General features: G+C 47.0%; 1 protein-coding gene across 1 annotated transcript; it reads left to right on the top strand.

Moving 5' to 3' along the window:
- Positions 1-6: 6 nt before the first annotated feature.
- Positions 7-18705, top strand: LOC135814190 (uncharacterized). Its single transcript, XM_065327271.1, has 26 exons — positions 7-912; positions 1654-1868; positions 2147-2260; positions 2728-2865; positions 3353-3581; positions 4104-4202; positions 4370-4648; positions 5293-5440; positions 5640-6015; positions 6676-6919; positions 7478-8030; positions 8633-8846; positions 9180-9201; positions 10382-10469; positions 10747-10865; positions 11164-11343; positions 11836-12021; positions 12545-12649; positions 12871-12911; positions 13147-13198; positions 14272-14376; positions 14826-14950; positions 15163-15246; positions 15536-15644; positions 17412-17467; positions 18032-18705. The coding sequence occupies exons 1-26, from the start codon at positions 268-270 to the stop codon at positions 18225-18227; spliced, it is 4722 nt and encodes a 1573-aa protein (XP_065183343.1). The 5' UTR covers positions 7-267; the 3' UTR covers positions 18228-18705.
- The last annotated feature ends 54 nt before the right edge of the window (positions 18706-18759 follow it).

The raw sequence follows: 18759 nt of genomic DNA, 5'->3' as shown, positions 1-18759 counted from the left end.
CAGAACAGAAGACAAAAAATCAAACATGCTTGAGCCAGATCATGGCAGATGGCTAGGAAGTACGAAATCGAAGGGGCAAAGAAGCAGAGTTGAAGGCTTGAGAGGCTCGAGGCTGCATCCCCCCAAGTGGCAGGTTCGGGGCCTGTTCATGTTTTCAAATAATCGTTTTGGAATCGTCTGACGGGCAACAGCCAAAAGCTGCCCTCCTCGCTCGAACATGTTGGCAAGAACGTGTGAGTTGGAGTGAGTCAGTTACTTCTGACGACGATGGATGCCAAAAAGCAAGTCGCTCAGGTGATCTTGGTGAAGCTGAAGAAAGGGGTGTGGAGCGAACAAGACACGTATGAAGTGCGTGTGCTGGCCGATAAGGCACAGAAAGCATTTCAAGACGACGCTGCATCTAGTAAAATTGCCTTCAACGCATATTACACTGCTGCAAGCCACGTTCTCAACGAAAAAGTTTTCTGTGATGCCAATGAAGCTGCCACAGCGTTAATTATTTATGGAGTGGCTTTTCGCTTTCTCCTGAGCACAGTGAAAGCAGCTGCTGCTTTGGCCAAAGCTGGATCTCTCCTAGAGGAGTCGAGAGAGAAATTCAGTAACGATGAGGATGCTGTCGTCAAATTCGTAATCAATCTGCTCTGCAGTGCATTGACTCAGAAAGAGCTACGTGACCGGCAGTCGGCTGCACCCTATCAAGCGTTGCTGCTGCTGGAGAGAAGCGAGGAGACGGTGTGCGGTAATCGCGACGAAGCGTCTCGTTTGCACAAGGTTGGCCAGATCGCACGCAACGTAGCCATCGTGCTGCATGACCAGGGCCATGCTCAGCTGGCTGCGCGGGCGCTGCACATGACGTGCAAGCTCTACCTGCTCTGGTGCCAGGTGGACAACTTCGACAAACGCCTCAGTGAGGTAAGCTACGAACTGCGATGCATGCACAATTACCTGGCCATCGAAAACAGTGTCATATTCGCAACAATTTCATGACATTTCCCCAATCAGAATCTGTCACAATGGATATTGATAATGAGACTGAATCGCTAGCATCGCATCAGTGAACGAGGACATTTCCACGAGTAGATGCATGTAGCCGGTAGTACTGGTACTGCAAGTGAAATCCGACATTACTAAAATAGCATCCAGCACTGCGCAGCCCTGGCAGCATGAACACTTCCGTGAACTCGAGTGCGGCGCTACTTCATTCACAAAGTCGAATATCACTAGGCAGAACTGTCTATATGTAGCCGCAGACAAAAATTACTGTACTGGGTTCTTTGTGATACTAGCTACATCTGCCCTGTCAGAGAACACCATAGTATAGGCATCGTGTGCGCATAGTGACATTACAGGGCGTCGCGGAGGCTGGGGGTACATACATTTCGTTCAAAGCATAATTCGTGCAAATGTGTGTGTATGCTTATGTGTGTGGTAAAGAACATGAATGCGGTCCGTTAGCATGGAAATTCTGCCTTGTTCACTGCCGCTTTGAACTGATAAGAAGACGAAAACGTGTTTGCGTATTGCTTATGGAGGCAGCCAGCACAGGGATGACACAAAGTGTTCATTGGATGGCAGTATGACAGTGCCTTTCTGATGAACAATATCTTACTTTCTAGTGCATTCTATTTGTGTCTCTATCCTGTTCGTTGGCAGTGCGAGTTGGCCAAGAATTTCTTGCTACTTGCCTCGTATCAAGTCGGCAAGAACAGAGATATCAACGGCGGTCTGCAGTCCTTACTCTGGGTTATCGTGCTATCACCTGCTGACGATTTGCAACCTCAGGTCTCTGATGCTGTCGCTGGCCGTATCAAACAATGGTGCATTCAAAAACGCACTGCCGTCGAGAGCAACGTGAAAGAGGCGCAGGGGTATGTTTGCTTTTCCATGTGGTCCTGTACATTATTGGACATGTGTGTGTGTGTGTGTTCAAGGTGTGTGTGTGTGTGTGTGTGTGTTCAAAGTGTGTGTGTGTGTTCAAGGTGTGTGTGTGCGCGCGTGTGTGTCAGGGTCTACTGCTTACTTAGAATCCCCAGGATATGTACATGTGTTTACTGGTCAGCTGAGCATGTTGCATCCATGCGACATTATTCTTTTTTTGACCCAAGTTACTCTCATGTAAAACTGTGTGCCATGTTCCCCCCTGTAGGGCATCATTCACCAATCAGCTGCAGGCGTGCCTGAACCTCTGTCCCGAGCGTGCTTCTGCCGACATTCAGAAGGCCATCCTATCTTGTTATGTCTCGATTTTGATGCGCCATGCGTGAGTTGTACCGTTTATCACCCACAAATACTATATTATGGGCACCTGCCATCCATTAGCTAGCTCTGTCCCCCACAAGATTGGGCTCAGTCATACGGCCGTATGTGACTATTAGTTTACGTTTACCGTCGAAACTCTATTCGCTTTGGTGCCTACGTTTTGTTGTATGCATTCATCCCGTTCATTTGTTCACCATTCTATCATCCAAGAGTCGTGTGCTGTTGTTCCGTGAGCCACATATATCAGCACAGCTAATAATCACAGATGGCCTCCTGCAGCGCCACCAACATACCGTGTATACTTTGTCTCTCTTTGGGTCCGCGGTGGCCCGTACACAAGACAAACACTCCTGGCCAGAACTTCACCCGTAACCAACACCTGTTTGTGTGATTTGCAGGAAGTGTGTTTTCCTCCAGTGGCATGCTTTATGTTTGATGTTTACATTGTGTTTGTTTTCTTCTTGACAGATTTGGTGACCTGGAAGAGCGCATGCTAGCTGTTGATGCCTGGTATAACCTACTCAACAGAGATGATCATGTGGGCCAGTGTGATGTGCTGCTGCAGAAACTTGTTGTCCTGCAAATGACTAACGGCGCTTGTTTGCAGTAAGGCCCTCTTCTGTGATATCCATGAAGTAGTCTCTCTCGAAACTCTCTCTCTGTATAATTCACTGGGGACACTACCTGCATAGCATCATGACTGAGCAGTGATGGAAGCAGATTGATTACTATTTTAGAACGACATTGCGAGTATACTGATATAACTCAATCTGCGGGCAGAGCTGCTTCATCCATTGTGGTTAAAGCCAGATAATGAGAGAATGCGTTGCGGTTGCCAGCGACACTGGCTGACACTCAGCGGCTGGCTGATAGCCATAATAGTTTACAGTGAAGCTGTGTGAAACGACATTCAAGATTTTACGTATAATGCACTGCTTCGAATACCTCTTACATGTACATGTACTCATGTAAGAATAGGATACGTGTGGAATCGTCATTTTGGGGGTTGTTCTCTTTCGTTGTTTACACAGGCTGTAGTTGCTGTGTGTGTGTTTACCATACAATATCGGTGTTTGATTCTTGTTCCGTGTAGAGATTACCTTGCAGTATGCGATGCTGGTGTTGCACATTTCTCATCCGTGACCAGTGGCCAGTGGATTGCAGCCATCTTTCAGATGATCCGCAGTGTTCTCATGTTTGAAGTCTCCTCATCTGAAAGTTCCACGCCGTCCGATGCACGATCGTTGATACCTGAAGTTCTATCTGCTATCCGCCAGGCCATGGTCTTTTGGCACAAACTGCTTCAAGTTAGCACCTGCTCTGTAAGTGTGCTTTCTCTGTTTACGATAAAGTTTTGAACCAGAAGAACTGGCATGGTCTCTCTCTCTCTCCCTCCCTCTCTCTCTCTCTCTCTCTCTCTCGCTCTCTCTCTCTCTCTCTCTCTCTCTCTCTCTCTCTCTCTCTCTCTCTCTCTCTCTCTCTCTCTCTCTCTCTCTCTCTCTCCCTACAGTCAGAGTGGATCCACTCTGACTGTAGGGAAGTATGGTAACTGGTGGGTAGGCCCCACATGTCGCATACCGGCATAACGTTTTCTGTGTCAGCCACGGGATCCTGACTGAGAGGGGCCAGTTCAGTCATTGCCAGAGGGTGTGTCAACCTGTGCGTGCGCGCGTGTGTGTGTGTGTGTGTGTGTGTGTGTGTGTGTGTGTGTGTGTGTGTGTGCGTGTTCAGGTGTGTGTAGGTGGGTGCGTGTTTAGCCAGTTCAACGTAAGCAGCATACCTATTTCTTTATTATATCAATCTTTATGTTCTGTTTTCCCTGCTCTCCCCATGCTTTGAACTAGAAAAAGAAGAAGGAGCCATTACCATCTCTAGAAGTGCGCAGTCATCAGACATTCAAGGCTATGTCCTGGGCTGTTCACTTGCTGCGTTTGTTTGGCCAGGTAAAGTATTGTGAATAGCTCTTTGTGTTGGTAGTCGCACCATGAATGAACGATGCGGGGAAATTGTGACTGTGCACACCTGTCACTTGCTGCTTGTGACTCCTATTTGTAATAGTATAATTATGTGCTTACTCAAACTGCTTCTTTCTATCTGCTTCATTATGCAGCCACTGGAGGAGATAGCAATGTGCAGATTGCTAGCAAAGTTTGTTGGGAATGCAGTGCGGCATCCAGATAGCGTGTTCTTTGTCGCCGGTGCCGTGGACATTATCACCACAACGTGCATATCGCTGGCATCCCACGGAGCTGTCCAGCATTCCGCTTGCCTGCTTCAGGAGTCCGAGCGGTTGTGCACAACGGCGAAGCTTGCGCACGGCCATCACTCCGACAGTGTCACCCTGTACTTGGACTTGGCTCGCGCTGCCGTATCTGCCCAGTCTGGCCAGGTGTGTATCCTTGAGTGAAAGTACTGTATTGCCATGTGCTAAAATCCCAATCTATTCTAATAACCGACAACAGACAGACTGTCTCGGGCCAACTAGGAAAGGAACGTATAAAAAAAAAGGTTGAGAAGGCGGCGAGGATGCCAGTGTCTTAACGTAGATAGGAAGAGAGTGCACATAGCCCTGCCATGCCACCAGGGCAACACTATTGACAGATTTGAACACCGTTTTCATCTGACTACCATCAGAAATCATCATTGTACGTACACTGAGACATGGACTGCAACGGAAATATTTGGCACTGTATTAAAGGTGAAATTTTAGAGCATGTAGAGAGTTGAGAGGTACACGTGAGAATGCGTGTGCATGTGTGTTGTTATGGAAGTGAAGAGTGTGAGTGCTTCACTTAACTCCGTACTAACATACACACAAAGTTCAACTTGGGTGGTGAGCCAATTAAATTATGGTGAAAAAGGAGAAGGACTCACACTCGCTGACTGTACACGATCTGGTTACGTTGGTGGACAGTTAGTCATAACTCGTAACATTTTTGTCCTTCTCCTTTAACATACACATTCTCACCTTCACCTCTCCACTCACTTTTTTCTGCGGTCTCCAATCATTGTTGTTTGATCCGTACATCTTAGATTGAGGAGTGCCTGGAGTTACTGACATCTGCGGCTGGCAAGTCTACTCAATCCGCAGCTTGCAACAGCTACATATTTGCAATTGCAGCGCAGGTCTCCAAACTAGACCCCTGCTCCTGGCATGATGTCTTCCATTCTTCAAGAGATGGTGAGTTACACTGTTCTTCCTCTCTCTTTTTTAAAAAGTACGTACCACATGGCTGAACACGATGAATGTGGATGGCAGTGAATCTTTGTACGTTTTGTTCTCACTTCTTGTAGTTATTTGCTTGTACTTCAAGTACACTCTTGCCAGTCTAACTTTCTTCTGTCCATGTGTACGTGTGTGGTGTGTGATGGATATGCAGGTATTGCCGATGTAGCTGTGTCCACTGCTCCTCAACTGGTTCTGTGGTCTTTTCACTGCTGCCGCTCACGCCTGAAGCGTGTATCTGGCAGCAGCTCGGCCAAGATTGTCACCAACTTTGTGTCCAAATGCAAAGAGGAAGCGCCTTCATCCGACTGCCATTCCTCATCAGATGATGACTTGGAGGACATGGCACCCACTCAGCCTGACAGCCACAGCACTCAATCTCACTCGTGTCTATTCAATGCTGTATATCAGTACTTGGACTGTTGTCGCCTCGGTGCTCGTGTTTACCTCTATGCTGGATGCCGTGCAGAGGCATGCTCCTTTATAAACCAAGGCATCAGCCTAGCACAGCAACATCGACTTGCACACTGGTAAGCCAGCTAACTCTATACACCATCTCCACTTGATGCTGATGCTGGTGGTGTAGGCGTTGTGTGAATGTCCGTTGGAGTGATTTGAAATGCGATAGGCATGGAACTGCAAAGCAGGGTGTTTGACCTTGCCTGGGTTTCTCTACGAATGGCTGCTTGTTTGTCAGTGACTCCCTTTTAGGGGTGATTATGTGTGCAGCTCTGACCCGGCCTGGCCGGCAGGTGGGCCGAACCGGCCTATGTGGTATGTAAATAATGTAAGCGCACGGCGAGTTTTTAGGTTGCTTGCGTACGTCCCTGAGACCCTGAACGAATCCGGGCTAGCCTGCCTGTTGACCAGTCCAGATTGAGTTGCACATGTCATCATCCCTCTGCCATGTTCATGCTCATGCCTTCCTGCTCTCTCTCTCTCTCTCTCTCTCTCTCTCTCTCTCTCTCTCTCTCTCTCTCTCTCTCTCTCTCTCTCTCTCTCTCTCTCTCTCTCTCCCCCTTTCTTCCTTTCTCTCCATCTCTCTCTCTCTACCTATCTATCTGTCAATCTAGCTGTGTGCCACTGTCTCTTGCTTTCATGCAAATGCATTCATTGGCGTTTAGCCGTTTACACACTTCTGACGTATCTTGATAGCACCCTTTTTCCTGTCTGCCTTGCACCGTTACCAGGGAGACACGGTTTGCGTTACTTCAGATGGAATGTGATGCACATGGCTCTGGCACATCTCGGTCCAGCACTGACCTACAGGAATGCCAGTGTGACTGTATCACGGCTAGCATGGACGCTATGTCTATAGGTCATACACAGGCACCGAGGCTGCCATGCTGTGATCAGCAGCATACAGACGAATGCTTACTGTCGTGTTCGAATTGCGTCTGTGATGAAGCGCGTTTGCTTGCTGCGGAGCACCAGGTAAGATCATGCACTAAACTATGAGCGTCAGCGGCTCAGTGTGTACTCTTCATGCTCTTCTATCAAGATTGCTTTGTGTAAGGTGAAGGGCCACATGATTGGCTCGGGGTATGCTAAATTCCTGTAACAGAAGCTATTTTCTGTACTTGGGGTGCATTCAAAGATTTAAAAGCTGTGTGTGTGTAAGTGTGTGTGCAGGTACATATAAGTATATAAGTATAAGTGCAGGTACATTGCTTGGGCTCATTTGAGTCTGCCAATGACTTTTGATGGTCTACTCGATTATTTCTTGCCCCCCCCCCCCCCCCCGTGTGCCGTATTTCCCCGATTATAAATCGCACCCCCATTTTCTGGTTTGAGACAAACTGTTTCAATATAGTCACATCAGTAGGAAGTCACTCTCGATTGTAAGTCGCAACCCGTCTTTGTTCTTGAAAAATTAGTGTAAAAAAGTGCGACTTATGTTTGGGGAAATACGGTAATGCTGCTCACATTGTTATTATGTATGCAAAGCATCCTCAACTGTTCATGTCTGCAATGTTTCGTCCACCACCTCAGACTCGTGTTCGCGGCAAGTATAGTGATTCCCTGGACACACCTAGGCAGTCTGGGTCGTGGTGGGAAAGTCGTCGCTGTGCTCTCATTGCCCGACATCATCTCAACTCTGGCCAGGTGGTGCAGGCAAAGGAACAGTGCAAACGCGGCCTGACGAATCTCGGCCTCTGGCCACTGTCTAGCACTGCTGGCAAGGACGCGCTGTTGACACAGGCCCAGAGAGGATGTGTGGCAGAGCTGCTGTACACGTTTGCAATGTGCCTATCCTGCGGCGCTGAGTGTCAACGCTACATTGCCGAGTCATGGCTTCACGTTTCGGACACGGCACAGCCCGGTCTGGACTGCGCCTCACCCTCCGAACACACACCGGTGGCAAGCAAACGCTCTTCAAAACGGGCATCCGCTACCTCTACCGCCAGCAGCAGCAAATCAAAGAAGGCATCAGCGGGAACTACCGGGAAACGGCGCACTGCCAAGTCAGCCGTCAGCATGGCCACATCGGCCATGGCATCTGCTGCTAGTAGTGCTGTGCAGATACCGACACTGACTATTCCTGGTGAGTGAGTCATGTGCATGGTGTTCATGTAGTTGACATTATGATGAGAATACGGTGTAGTCCACGGTATGACTTGACTGGGTTTATGGTGCATATCAAAAACATGGCTGTGTCAATCTGAGTAAGAGTTCTGTGCAGACTTACATGGCTCTCTCAACCAGGAGTTGTATGTACAATCTCCCCAAACCATTCTAAGAATTGTCACACTCCAACGCAGCCATTCTCACGTTACTCAGTCTCAACACACGCTACATGATGTCTTTGCTACAAAAAGCTCTCTTCCGTCACCTAATTTTCGGGCCACAGCCTATCCTCAGGGTGAGACAGTAAAAAATAATAATTGAGCTACTGTACTGTCGGTCGCCGAAGGACTGGGGAGTCAGCCTCCTAGCCTAGACCGTTCTTATTTTCATGTATTACAGTCTATGGGCAGTTGAGTCACTGTGTATACATTGGTATGTTGTGCTTGATGAAATTCTAGCCTGGTCGTTCTTCGGCGCCTGATAGTACTGTACCCTCATACTTCCAAGATGATACCATGCTATTTAGAAGTACATGACTGATCCCCCTCTGTGCTCTTCTTATGGTGATGTGTCCTGCAGATGATGTCGTTTTGTGTCAAGCGTGTCTGGAGAGAGCACACCAGATCGCAAGCCAAGCAGCGGTTGCTCCCGTTTGGCTAATGCGGGATATCTGTTTGGCGCTTGGTAATCTGCTTGGCTGGCGGAACCTCCAAGCAAGTGTCAACTACTTCCAAGCAGCACACGCTATTTCACTCCGCTACCAGCTCTGCCATCATATTGCTCTTCAAAGCAAGTAAGTGCACAAAATCACTTGCTAGTTGGAGTACAGAGATGGTGACCACGGTGGTCTCTGTTGCTGCTGCTTGTGAGAATATCTGTATGCTCGTAGTTCATTCTAGTGAGGAGAGTGTTTTTCGTGAACTTCACATTCTCATTTCGAAATGCAAGTGCCTGATTGTTGCTGCAAACACAGTGATGAATGACCTCACTCACAGCATGTGCAGTGTGTTGTACTTGAAGTGCATGTACACGAAATCCACCTTGCCAGCCAATGTGCCACTTATTCAGCAACCAATTTCGAACTACTTCCTTTGCTTTTCTCTTCTTCGTTATTGTCTACACCTAGATCTTCGGAAAGCACTTCCATAGTAAGTATTGTGTGTGTGGACGTCGTGAGGTGCACTGTGATTTCTGGCTTGCCTGTTCTTTCTTTCTGTGCATCGCTGTGCATAGCTGTGCAGCTGGTTGTTGTCATGTACAGTAAAACCTGTCTGAGACGACCGCTCAATACAAGGGACCTTCAAACTGTGGTCTCTGTAACCAGGTGGTCTCCTTATTCAGGGTCATTTGACTGGAAATAGCACCCCTTGGTCCTGGCTGCAGTGGTCTTCTGGGACAGGTGGTCGCCTTATCCGAGTGGTCACCATGACAGGTTTTACTGTACTTCCATTCTATATATGCTCACATTGCCCAGCATATTTAACCTGATCTGTACGAGGTGAATTGCTATTTCTGGACATTGGACATTTCTGGACATTTCGAGTAAAATAATTTTTCGTCGCGTGTAGAGTCAAGTCAGTCAGGTTGATGAAGTTTTTTCTTGTTGTAGTTGACAGCTGGGCTGTTGTAGTTTCTCCTCGTGTCGGTGCCTTGTTGATAGCCTTTTCGTGGGAGGCATTTCAACGAGTTTTGTGGTACTATGTCGCCTGAGAATTTTGAATTTTGAGTAAAATAAGAAGTAATGGACGAATCGTTGGCTTCCCCATGTGCACTCCACTTCAGACGCTGTATAGTCTTGGACCTGTTGGCTGGAAGTGTGAAGAGGCCAACTGCAGTCCACCAATAGAAAAAATTACAAAAATGGTGCAGTATAGGATGCTATTGACGCTATTTTACTTTCATGTCCAGAATTCCATACACTGAAATTTAGGCCAAAAAATTGGCCTGTCGAAAACATCCTGCTATAAAGTCTCTGGGATCACAGCATGAGCAATTGTCACATATTTGGAAAGATGAAGGATTAGGCCATACAATAGATACAAATAGATATGAAAAATGTAAAACACACAGCCAGTGGGCCTCTATTTTATTTTCATGTCCAGAAATTGCTATTCACCTCGTATTCATTGACAAAGCGACGAGGAGACAGAAAACATGAAAAGTTCGTTATGGAAAATATCTATATGTGTAGCTACTTCAGTACCTCGATATCCCTGTGTGGCTGTTGGTATAACATCTATTGATGACTGCGCACTTAGCATAATGTATCTGTATATTCATTGCGGTGACTTTGAGATGTGTGTGTGTTGCTGCCATTGTTGTACATAGAGCGTGGTGGAGGTACTGCGCTCCCTTCAACAGCAGCATGGCAAAGTGCCCAGTCTTCTCCAGCATGCCTCAGCAACACTACCACCTGGTGAGTACAGATACATGTATGTTCCTTGTGTTGACCGACCAGGATACCACAGCCCTCTTGCAACAGTGTAACTCCTTGCTTTGATCAATGGCGATGCACTTCACTTCCTAATAGTACAAATTAGTTCTCTCTCTCTTTCTCTCTTCCATCTGTGTTTCCTGTCACTCGGTGGCTTACTAGCACTTATTGAAAATGTTATGTTTTTAGTATGTGGCGGAACATTGCACCTTACTTTTCCTCATCTGTTGTTCTGTTCTGTGTGCATCTGTATGTTTAGATTGGACTGTATCGAGCTTAAACTTGTTACAAACCCCAGGTCAAACACAATCACATCTTGTTGTAGCACGTGTTCGGCCTCAGCATGTTGCCCTCGTTCGTCTCCCAGTGTCGGTGGATGTGAGTAGCATGGCAGTTCTCTTCTCTTTTTTCTATTGTGTATACTAGTAGGTGTGTGTGTGGGGGGGGGGGGGGGCACCTCCAGTTCATTTGCAGATTTGCGTGCTTCTCTTGCGACGGGGACGTTTCCATGCTACCTGGTGTGTGTGTGTGTGTGTGTGTGTGTGTGTGTGCGCGCGCGTCTGTGTGTGTGTGTATGTATGTGTACTTGCTGTTATGATATAAAAAATGCTTTGTTGTCAATGGCTTAGAGAACCGTATGATGTGTGATCCTCTCTTGGGTGCTCACTGGTGACAGGCTCTAGTTGACGATGACGCTGACGATGAGAGTAGCAGCAATGGCACCAGGTCTGTTGATCACTCACAAGAAGTATTTGATGAGCTGGGAACAATCATGGACGAAGCAGCCACGAGCCTGACCATCAAGAACAAGACCAAATTCTGGGCAAAGCGCAAGTCCTTGGATGGACGACTGGCTGTGAGTTCTACAGTAAAACCTATGTTTGCCGCGCCCTGTATTGAACGGACACATTTTCATGCACCAAAAGTGCTGTACGTAGATCGAACGTGCATCCCTGGATCAAGCGGAATCCTGTCGTATCAGGACAGTTTCCGCTCCACCAAGGGCGTCCTGTTAGGACAGGTTTTACTGTGCTAGTATGGAAGGCAGCAAGCAGCTATATAGGCTGCTGGTCAGTGTTCTGGCTATGATGGAGCCTACTCAGTGACTGCTTTATCTTGAACTTGCATGTGAACAACTATCCATATTTCGTGTTATGACCCAATGACCGCTGTGGCGCTGTATTTGCTGTCCAAAGTGCTGCACGTGTTGCGTGTCATCCAGATTGTTTGCATCTGGGGGAACCCCCACAGGTTTGCTTGTAACTGTCCTTCAATCTGGCAGTAGTGTTGCCGTACTGTACTGTGTACTGACCTATTGGAGCGTTTGTTTGTCGTCTTTCTTTCACAGTCGCTTGTGGAGAACCTGGAATCTAAATTCCTGGGTGCCTGGAGCATTCTACTGTCCGGTCAGTCCAGTGTTCAGCACGACCCCGCACTGTGGAAACCAGCCGTCATGGCATGTGTTGATGTACTCTGCAAGTACAGCACGATCACCAGCACACTGTGCGCAACCAATCAGACGTATCTTGCCGAGGTGAGATGACCGCTGTGGAACAAGACAGTACACGCATTTGAACGCAATTGAAGTGCATTTACCAGGTGCCGTATTTCCGTAGTTTACTTATTTGTGATGAAAAAAACTGGGTCAAAATCTGCTGAGCAGGTTTTTCTCTGCGTGTCTTGCTTTGTACAGACAAGTACTTCGAAGTATAACTTTTGAAATTAGTTCTGCCTTCAAGAAGAGGGTGTACATGTAGTTTAGCCAGAGTTTATATACCAGTGCAAACTGCAATCACTTATACTCCCAAGTGCACCGATGCAGCCAGTATGATTGTGTTCCTCAATGTATCACTGGAGCGTGTACTTGTGTGCGTGTGTGTGTGCATGTGTGTGCATGTGTTTGCATGTGTGTGTGCATGTGTGTGTACGTGTGCATGTGTATGTGTATGTGTGTGTATGTGTGTTTATGCTTTGACTTTTTCCTATCCTATTTTGGCGTGGAGTTTTGGCTGCGTTCTGCTTTCTGAGCAGCTCTCTGTTTTGGCTGTTGCTTTCAGATATTCGTTGAGCTGTGTCTCTCACAGTGGGATGATCGTACTGCCTTTGCTGTAGCCCTTGCTCGACTACTTGGCCTTGATGCTGGCTCAGCAGTTTTGAAGAAGGTACGAGCTCGTACATTGTCCACGGTTGTTAGAAATCCATGGATGGCTATGAAGTGACTTGTCAGGAAGTAACTGTGTTGCTAGTGCTCTGAGTGGAGCTGGATGATTGCTTGTGCTGTAACTGCTCTCATCTTTGTTTCTCTCTTCTTCTCACTGTGGGTGTTGTGATATGATTCCGGTAAAACTGTGTTCTTATATTTTCTGGCGTGTCCTGTTCACAGATCGTGACAAGTGTTCGTCAGGCATGCATGGCTTTAGAACAGTAAGTGATTAAATCACTTACAAATTTTTTTGATGCTGCTGTTGCTGTCAGAGCTGTTTACTTGTACAGTATGGGTTACACAGTGACGTCATCAGTTGAGGTGCTTTCTGTTGAGAGCTGCATGACGTGCACTGGTCTGCCACTTGTTTCAAAGCCCACTGCGTAGGATGATTACTTTTCATTTGTGTGTATGTGTGTGTGTGTGTTGCTGTTGCTGTTGCTGTTGCTGTTGCAGGCTGCCGGAGGATAGTGCAGTGATACATCCAGTCGTACTCCTTGCAGACAAGGTATGTGCATAAAGTTGTAATTATTTTGTTAATAGAGTACATCTGTGCTGGAAGTCATGTCTCGGTGCTGTAGTACAATCATTATCAATAGTAACGCCGATGCAGATGGGTGGATGTCACCATTATGGCTTTGTGATGGCTGTGTGTGTTAGTCGCGTCATATTTTTATTTGTTTTTCATCAGTTCTCGGGTCTGAAACAGTTGATTGCACATGCTTTCAGGTGTGCTTGCCTGTCTGCATCGGTGAGCATTCCGACTAGAGTGGGTACAGGATCATTTCGCTGTCACAGTGCAGTACTGTATTGTTGCTCCATTGACATTCCATTACTGTAACTTTAATACCATAAAGTCGTGTATAAAAGCCGCGGGTTATAATATTATGACTTTTTGGGGGAAATTTTGCAGGCTTCTATAGGCCTTATGCACATTGTACAGATGCACGAAATCCCGTATAATCTTGTAGAATCCCGTAGACCCGGTTGGGTGTTGAATGTGCAGGACCCTATTGTGTTTACTGCTATTTCCACTGTGAAATGGGCCATGAAGGCATTTCATACGAAATCTTTTTCCGGCAGAGATCTAGCTAGTCGTTAGTTCAATCCCAAAGTGAAGAAGGCTTGAAAAGTGATCGTTTGCCATGAATTGTGAGGCTAAATGGGTCAAACGCGCATGTATAGCACACAACGAACACCCAACCGGGTATGTACACACCTACGGCCATAGTACAGAACTTCGTACATCTGTACAATGTGCATAAGGACTATATGGGACAGGCTTCTATACAAGACAGGTATTTCTATGTATGTCAACACTAAAACCAGGCTTTAAAAAGTGCATCTCGAAAAATCAGGCTTGTATTCAAAACAGGCTCCTGAAGGAGACAGGCTTTTTTATACACGACACTACGGTAGTTGATGTGCATGTACCGGTATCTTCTGCAAAAAAATGGCTATGGCAGTGGTAGTAGTGATATTGAGCATGTTAGCCGGCTTGATTGAGAGTTGCATGTCGGCCAATCCTGTGTCTCTGTGTCTCTGTGTCCCTGCAATTTTCCCTTTCTGCCTTGCCTGCAGACTCTGCAATGTTTACCCTGGGAGAGTATGATGTGCATGCAGGAGCAAACGATATCGCGCATGCCATCGTTGTCATTGCTTCTGACACATCTGTCGCAACAGAGGGTAAGGCTGTGTGCCTCTCGGCTGACAGAGTCGTGTGTTGTGTGGTCGCTCTACACACCCCAGTCAGTTTAGTTGGGGGTCAGTCAAGAATGCAAGGGGATTCTCTGAGTGTATTAGTTACACTTATAGCAGTGGCTGAGATTTGTGTGTGCCCCTTGACCGAATGCAGAGCTCCTACCCGAGACGCAGGGCACTGTTACGATTGCTCACCGAGTTCGCGGTGTGACTCTCATGCCCAGTTAGACCATGTCGTAATGATGATGTCTGTGGGTTTTTCAGTCGAGGGCATTTTTGATGGTAGGAACTAAGAACTGTGATTATATATACTCTGCGGGTGGGTGGGTGCACACATGAGTGTGTACTTGCATGCATGTTTGTGTGTGTGCATTCCGGGTTGTCTGACTAGGAAGCTCTAATTCTTCTTTTGCTTTTCATATCGCCTCCTGTAGAAATCAACACTGCCAATGCAGAGGTTCTTGAGCGATGGCATCAACAGCAATGATGCATTCTATATTCTCAATCCGGAAAAGAACCTTCCTGATACGCAGCAGATGTTCCAAGACTGGTTCAGCGAGTAAGAGACAGAGAGAGAGAGAGAGGGTGTGTGTGTGTGTGGGGGGGGGGGGTCTTGTTGTGTTTGCTGCTTTGACTTCTGTTTTTATTCTGCCTGCTTTGAAAGCAAACTGATCATCTGTAGGAGACCGTCCAGCGGTTCTTGACATGGCTGTGTGTATGTCTCTGTCTGTCTGCGTCTGTCTGTATATTTGCTCTGCCTGATGTGTACAGACATGAGAGCTGGAAAGGCGTTGTCGGCTGCGCTCCATCTGTTGACCAATTCTCGCAGGGCCTCTCAGAAATGGAGCTGTTCATGTGAGTTACCGTCCTTCCTCTGCCATATAGACCATAGTGCTGGTGGTTTTATTTCACCACAAAACAAAAAAAGAGTTTGCAGGGTGCTAATGTTCCAGATTCAAGAATATGTCACTCATCCTGCTTTGCTGGGTTGAAGAAAGGAAACAGTTGGTCCGATATCATGTACAATGTAGCTCTTGTGCAGATCCGCCCGTTTTGATATTTTGGAATGCACTATGGCTTTCTTCTACAGTTACTTGCCATCACGTCAAATGACTCTGTATTTTTCTTTCTTGTTTTTTTTCAGATACTGTGGTCACGGTACTGGTAGTGCTTTTCTCGGTCGTAAGAAAGTGGAGAAGCTGCAGTGCAAAGCAGTCACCTTGCTGATGGGCTGTAGCAGTGGGAAACTATGGGTAAGACCGTGTGGACCGGAGTGCTGGTGGTGGCAGTGCTGGTGGTGGCAGTGCTGGTGGTGGCAGTGCTGGTGGTGGCAGTGCTGGTGGTTTGGTCTTGATTTGCTGTCAACCATTGAGCCAACGGCCAGTTTATCTAAAGTGTCGGCAAATGAAATCCAACCCTGTGAATATACTAGCCCTGAGTCTGTGCGGCCCCGGCATTGCACGCACTGAGTTGTGCAGTGAACATGGTGCTTCGCTTTGATGAGGTTGGATCTCACTTGCCATGACCGTACTTGCATTGCCTACAATTTGTACTGTCATAGGGATCCTGCTCTCCTGTAGGGACAGGGCTTGGGGTAGGGCTTAGGACAGGTCTTGGGGCAGGGCTTAGGACAGGGCTTGGGGAAAACAACTTAAACAAGCAATGAATCCAGGTTGTTTGTTACAACTCATGTTCATGCACCGGGTAATCCCTTTAGGGCGCGTTCAGACTACTGTGAATCCCGTCAAACCGTGAATGCCGATAAACCGTGAAGGACATTCACACTACTGATAAACTAACGTTACCGGTACGAAGTTTTGCGGCTCTCACCGTGGTGCTGAGAAGGGATTTTCCCCTTTTCCCAGCCTGAGCACTCTTTTTACTGCCGGAATGCAGTTACCGCCGCAGCAGCCGCGGCAGTAATACTTTTCCGTCGGTAAGGCCACACGTTTTTATTTCTATGTTTCTCGTCACCCGCGCGCATACGATTCAGGAGTCTGGAAGAAAAAAAGAAAAAAAACTGTGCTGCACTGACTGTGCATGTGGGGACCAGCACACTCATGCACATGTACATAATGTGGCCTCACACTCATGCACATGTACATAATGTGGCCTGGCCTGCGCGACACATGATGCAAGGATGGCATTTTTTGTGCGCAATCTAGCTGCACATGCACAGATTGTGACAGAAGCTCCTACCACATACTGTAAAAGCAGAAATTTTCGGTGGTGTTTTATTTTCGGTAACTTTGGTGCCGACGATTTTTACCGAAAATAAAACACCACCGAAATTGTCGGTACACCCGATGCTGTATACATGTACAGTACTAGTACACCTACCTGGAGAACGGGTTTTACCGAATATTTCCCGCTACCGAACCGCCGATTTTGGCGAATACCGAAAATATTACACCACCGAACATTTCTGCTTTTACAGTACTAGTTCCTAACTATGGATGCTATTTTGCATGGTGTATTGATGAATTTTAGTGTGAACAAAGGTCTAATAAACTTTTTTATTTTTCGGTCATTTTTTATTTTTTTCCACCTCTCGCATACGTTTTTAGATTTTCAGGTGACGAGAAACATAGAAATAAAAACGTGTGGCCTAACGTGCCAGGAACGTCACGTGATCAAATCACCTTGGAAACTTTCCCATTCCGTCACTTTTATCGGTAGTCTGAACGCGCCCTAAGGCACTATCATATAGAACATCTCTTTCTGGCTTCCAGCAGCCATTAACTTTGTTGTTGTCATGTCTGGTGGCTAAAAGCAACACCGCAGCTACAGTAACCCTGCTTCATTGTTCTGCCATGGGATTTTTAGCTCATCCTTGTATTTTCATTGCAGCGGGTCGGATTATCAGTACTTGACCACTTTGCGGTGCCCCCCCCCCCCCCCCCCCCCCCGCTTAATCCTTGAAGGTGGTGGTGGTCCTACGGATGTGAAAGCTCAGTGTAAGTGGATCTTGCGCAAGCCGTGAATTTTGTTGTCTGTCCATCGTCTCTATTTGATTACAGGTTGATGGTGACATGGACGAGCAGGGTACTGTACTCAGCTATCTACTTGCTGGATGGTAAGAACTACTCCTGTATGTATGATATGTGCAGAGGGTCAGGACTGTGTGTATGACATGTGCGGATAAAACCTGGTCAAGCAACCATCTAGTCTGTACGAGCACTCTTTGGCACTGAATGTGTTGGGCGTACAGGGGTTACCCTGACCTGATGGATCATGGTGATAGGCCAACTAAAGGCAGTCACTAAAACCAGGTTTTTAAAAGAATCTATTGCTTGAAGTGTGTTTGTACCCTTGTTGTGAGGTAGGACTGTTTACTGCTTCAGTTTCTTCTTTTGAACTACTTGACATGCCGCTTTAGAGCTGCAGCTGGGCATTTGATCCTGTGAGGGTGGTGGCGTTCCTACGAGTGCGGACAGCTCAGTCTAACTGAGTGTAACGCGAACCGTGACAATTTTTCTTCTTTAATTTTATAATAATACTTCAAAGTAAGTTTAATTTGACACGGCACGAGGTGAATGGTACTGATGGTTACAGCTGTGCACTTCAGTGCAAATGTATCTTGAATCTGTAGTACTGAACCATGTCATGTCTTGTTCTCCTATTGCTCCTTACTCTCCAGTCCTGCCATCGTGGCCATGCTGTGGGATGTCACTGACAGAGACCTGGACCGGTTCACCGACTCGCTGCTGCGCAACTGGCTCGGCAGTCGCCGCCAGCTCGTGCAGTACGTCAACAGTGCACGCGACGAGTGCCGCTTGCCATACCTGACAGGTGCTGCTCCCATTGTGTACGGCTTGCCAGTCAAGTGCAGCTGAAGCCAAGTACAAGTCGGTTACCCCTCACACACATACATTGTCACTACGGAGTCCTAACGGTCTGATAAAACGACTGACTTTTCTCAGTTCTTTAAGTATCAAAGATTTTATATATTCTAATACTGAACCTCGGGACTGCACACTGCATTGCTCGCGCTATCCTTATCATCTCATCATCTCAGAAGCCTACGTAGATAGAAAAATACCGGCTGTTTGCTGCACATTGCTAACATGTTTTGCTGTTTTGTTTGTCTCTGTGCAGTCTTCCTCTCTCAGCTCATGCTTGAAAACTCTTTCGTTAGTAATTACGCCTCTTTCCTGCTGTTACACATTTGCATTTTGAAAAGCGTGGACATGATCTAATTCTTTTGTCCTTGCAGAAAGTATAGTGCTGTTTCATGTGAGTGTTGTTCCGCAGTTGACCCAGCCAATGGCAGCATAAGAATGTTTGCCTGTATATTTTCACTCTTCGCCCATATCTCCATGCTCCCGGGTCGTGTGTGTAGAGCGCCGTCAAGAGTACATACCCCCC

This window comes from Sycon ciliatum, chromosome 4 (assembly GCF_964019385.1).
Source record: "Sycon ciliatum chromosome 4, ocSycCili1.1, whole genome shotgun sequence".
NCBI classification, from domain to species: Eukaryota; Metazoa; Porifera; class Calcarea; order Leucosolenida; family Sycettidae; genus Sycon; species Sycon ciliatum.
This window is presented reverse-complemented; position numbering and strand designations above follow the sequence as displayed.

Coding starts and splice junctions, on each gene's coding strand:
- LOC135814190 (XM_065327271.1), top strand. CDS start 268: ATGGATGCCAAAAAGCAAGTCGCTCAGGTGATCTTGGTGAAGCTGAAG. Junction 3,582..4,103: donor TTCAAGTTAGCACCTGCTCT/GTAAGTGTGCTT, acceptor GCTTTGAACTAG/AAAAAGAAGAAGGAGCCATT. Junction 14,377..14,825: donor CACATCTGTCGCAACAGAGG/GTAAGGCTGTGT, acceptor CGCCTCCTGTAG/AAATCAACACTGCCAATGCA.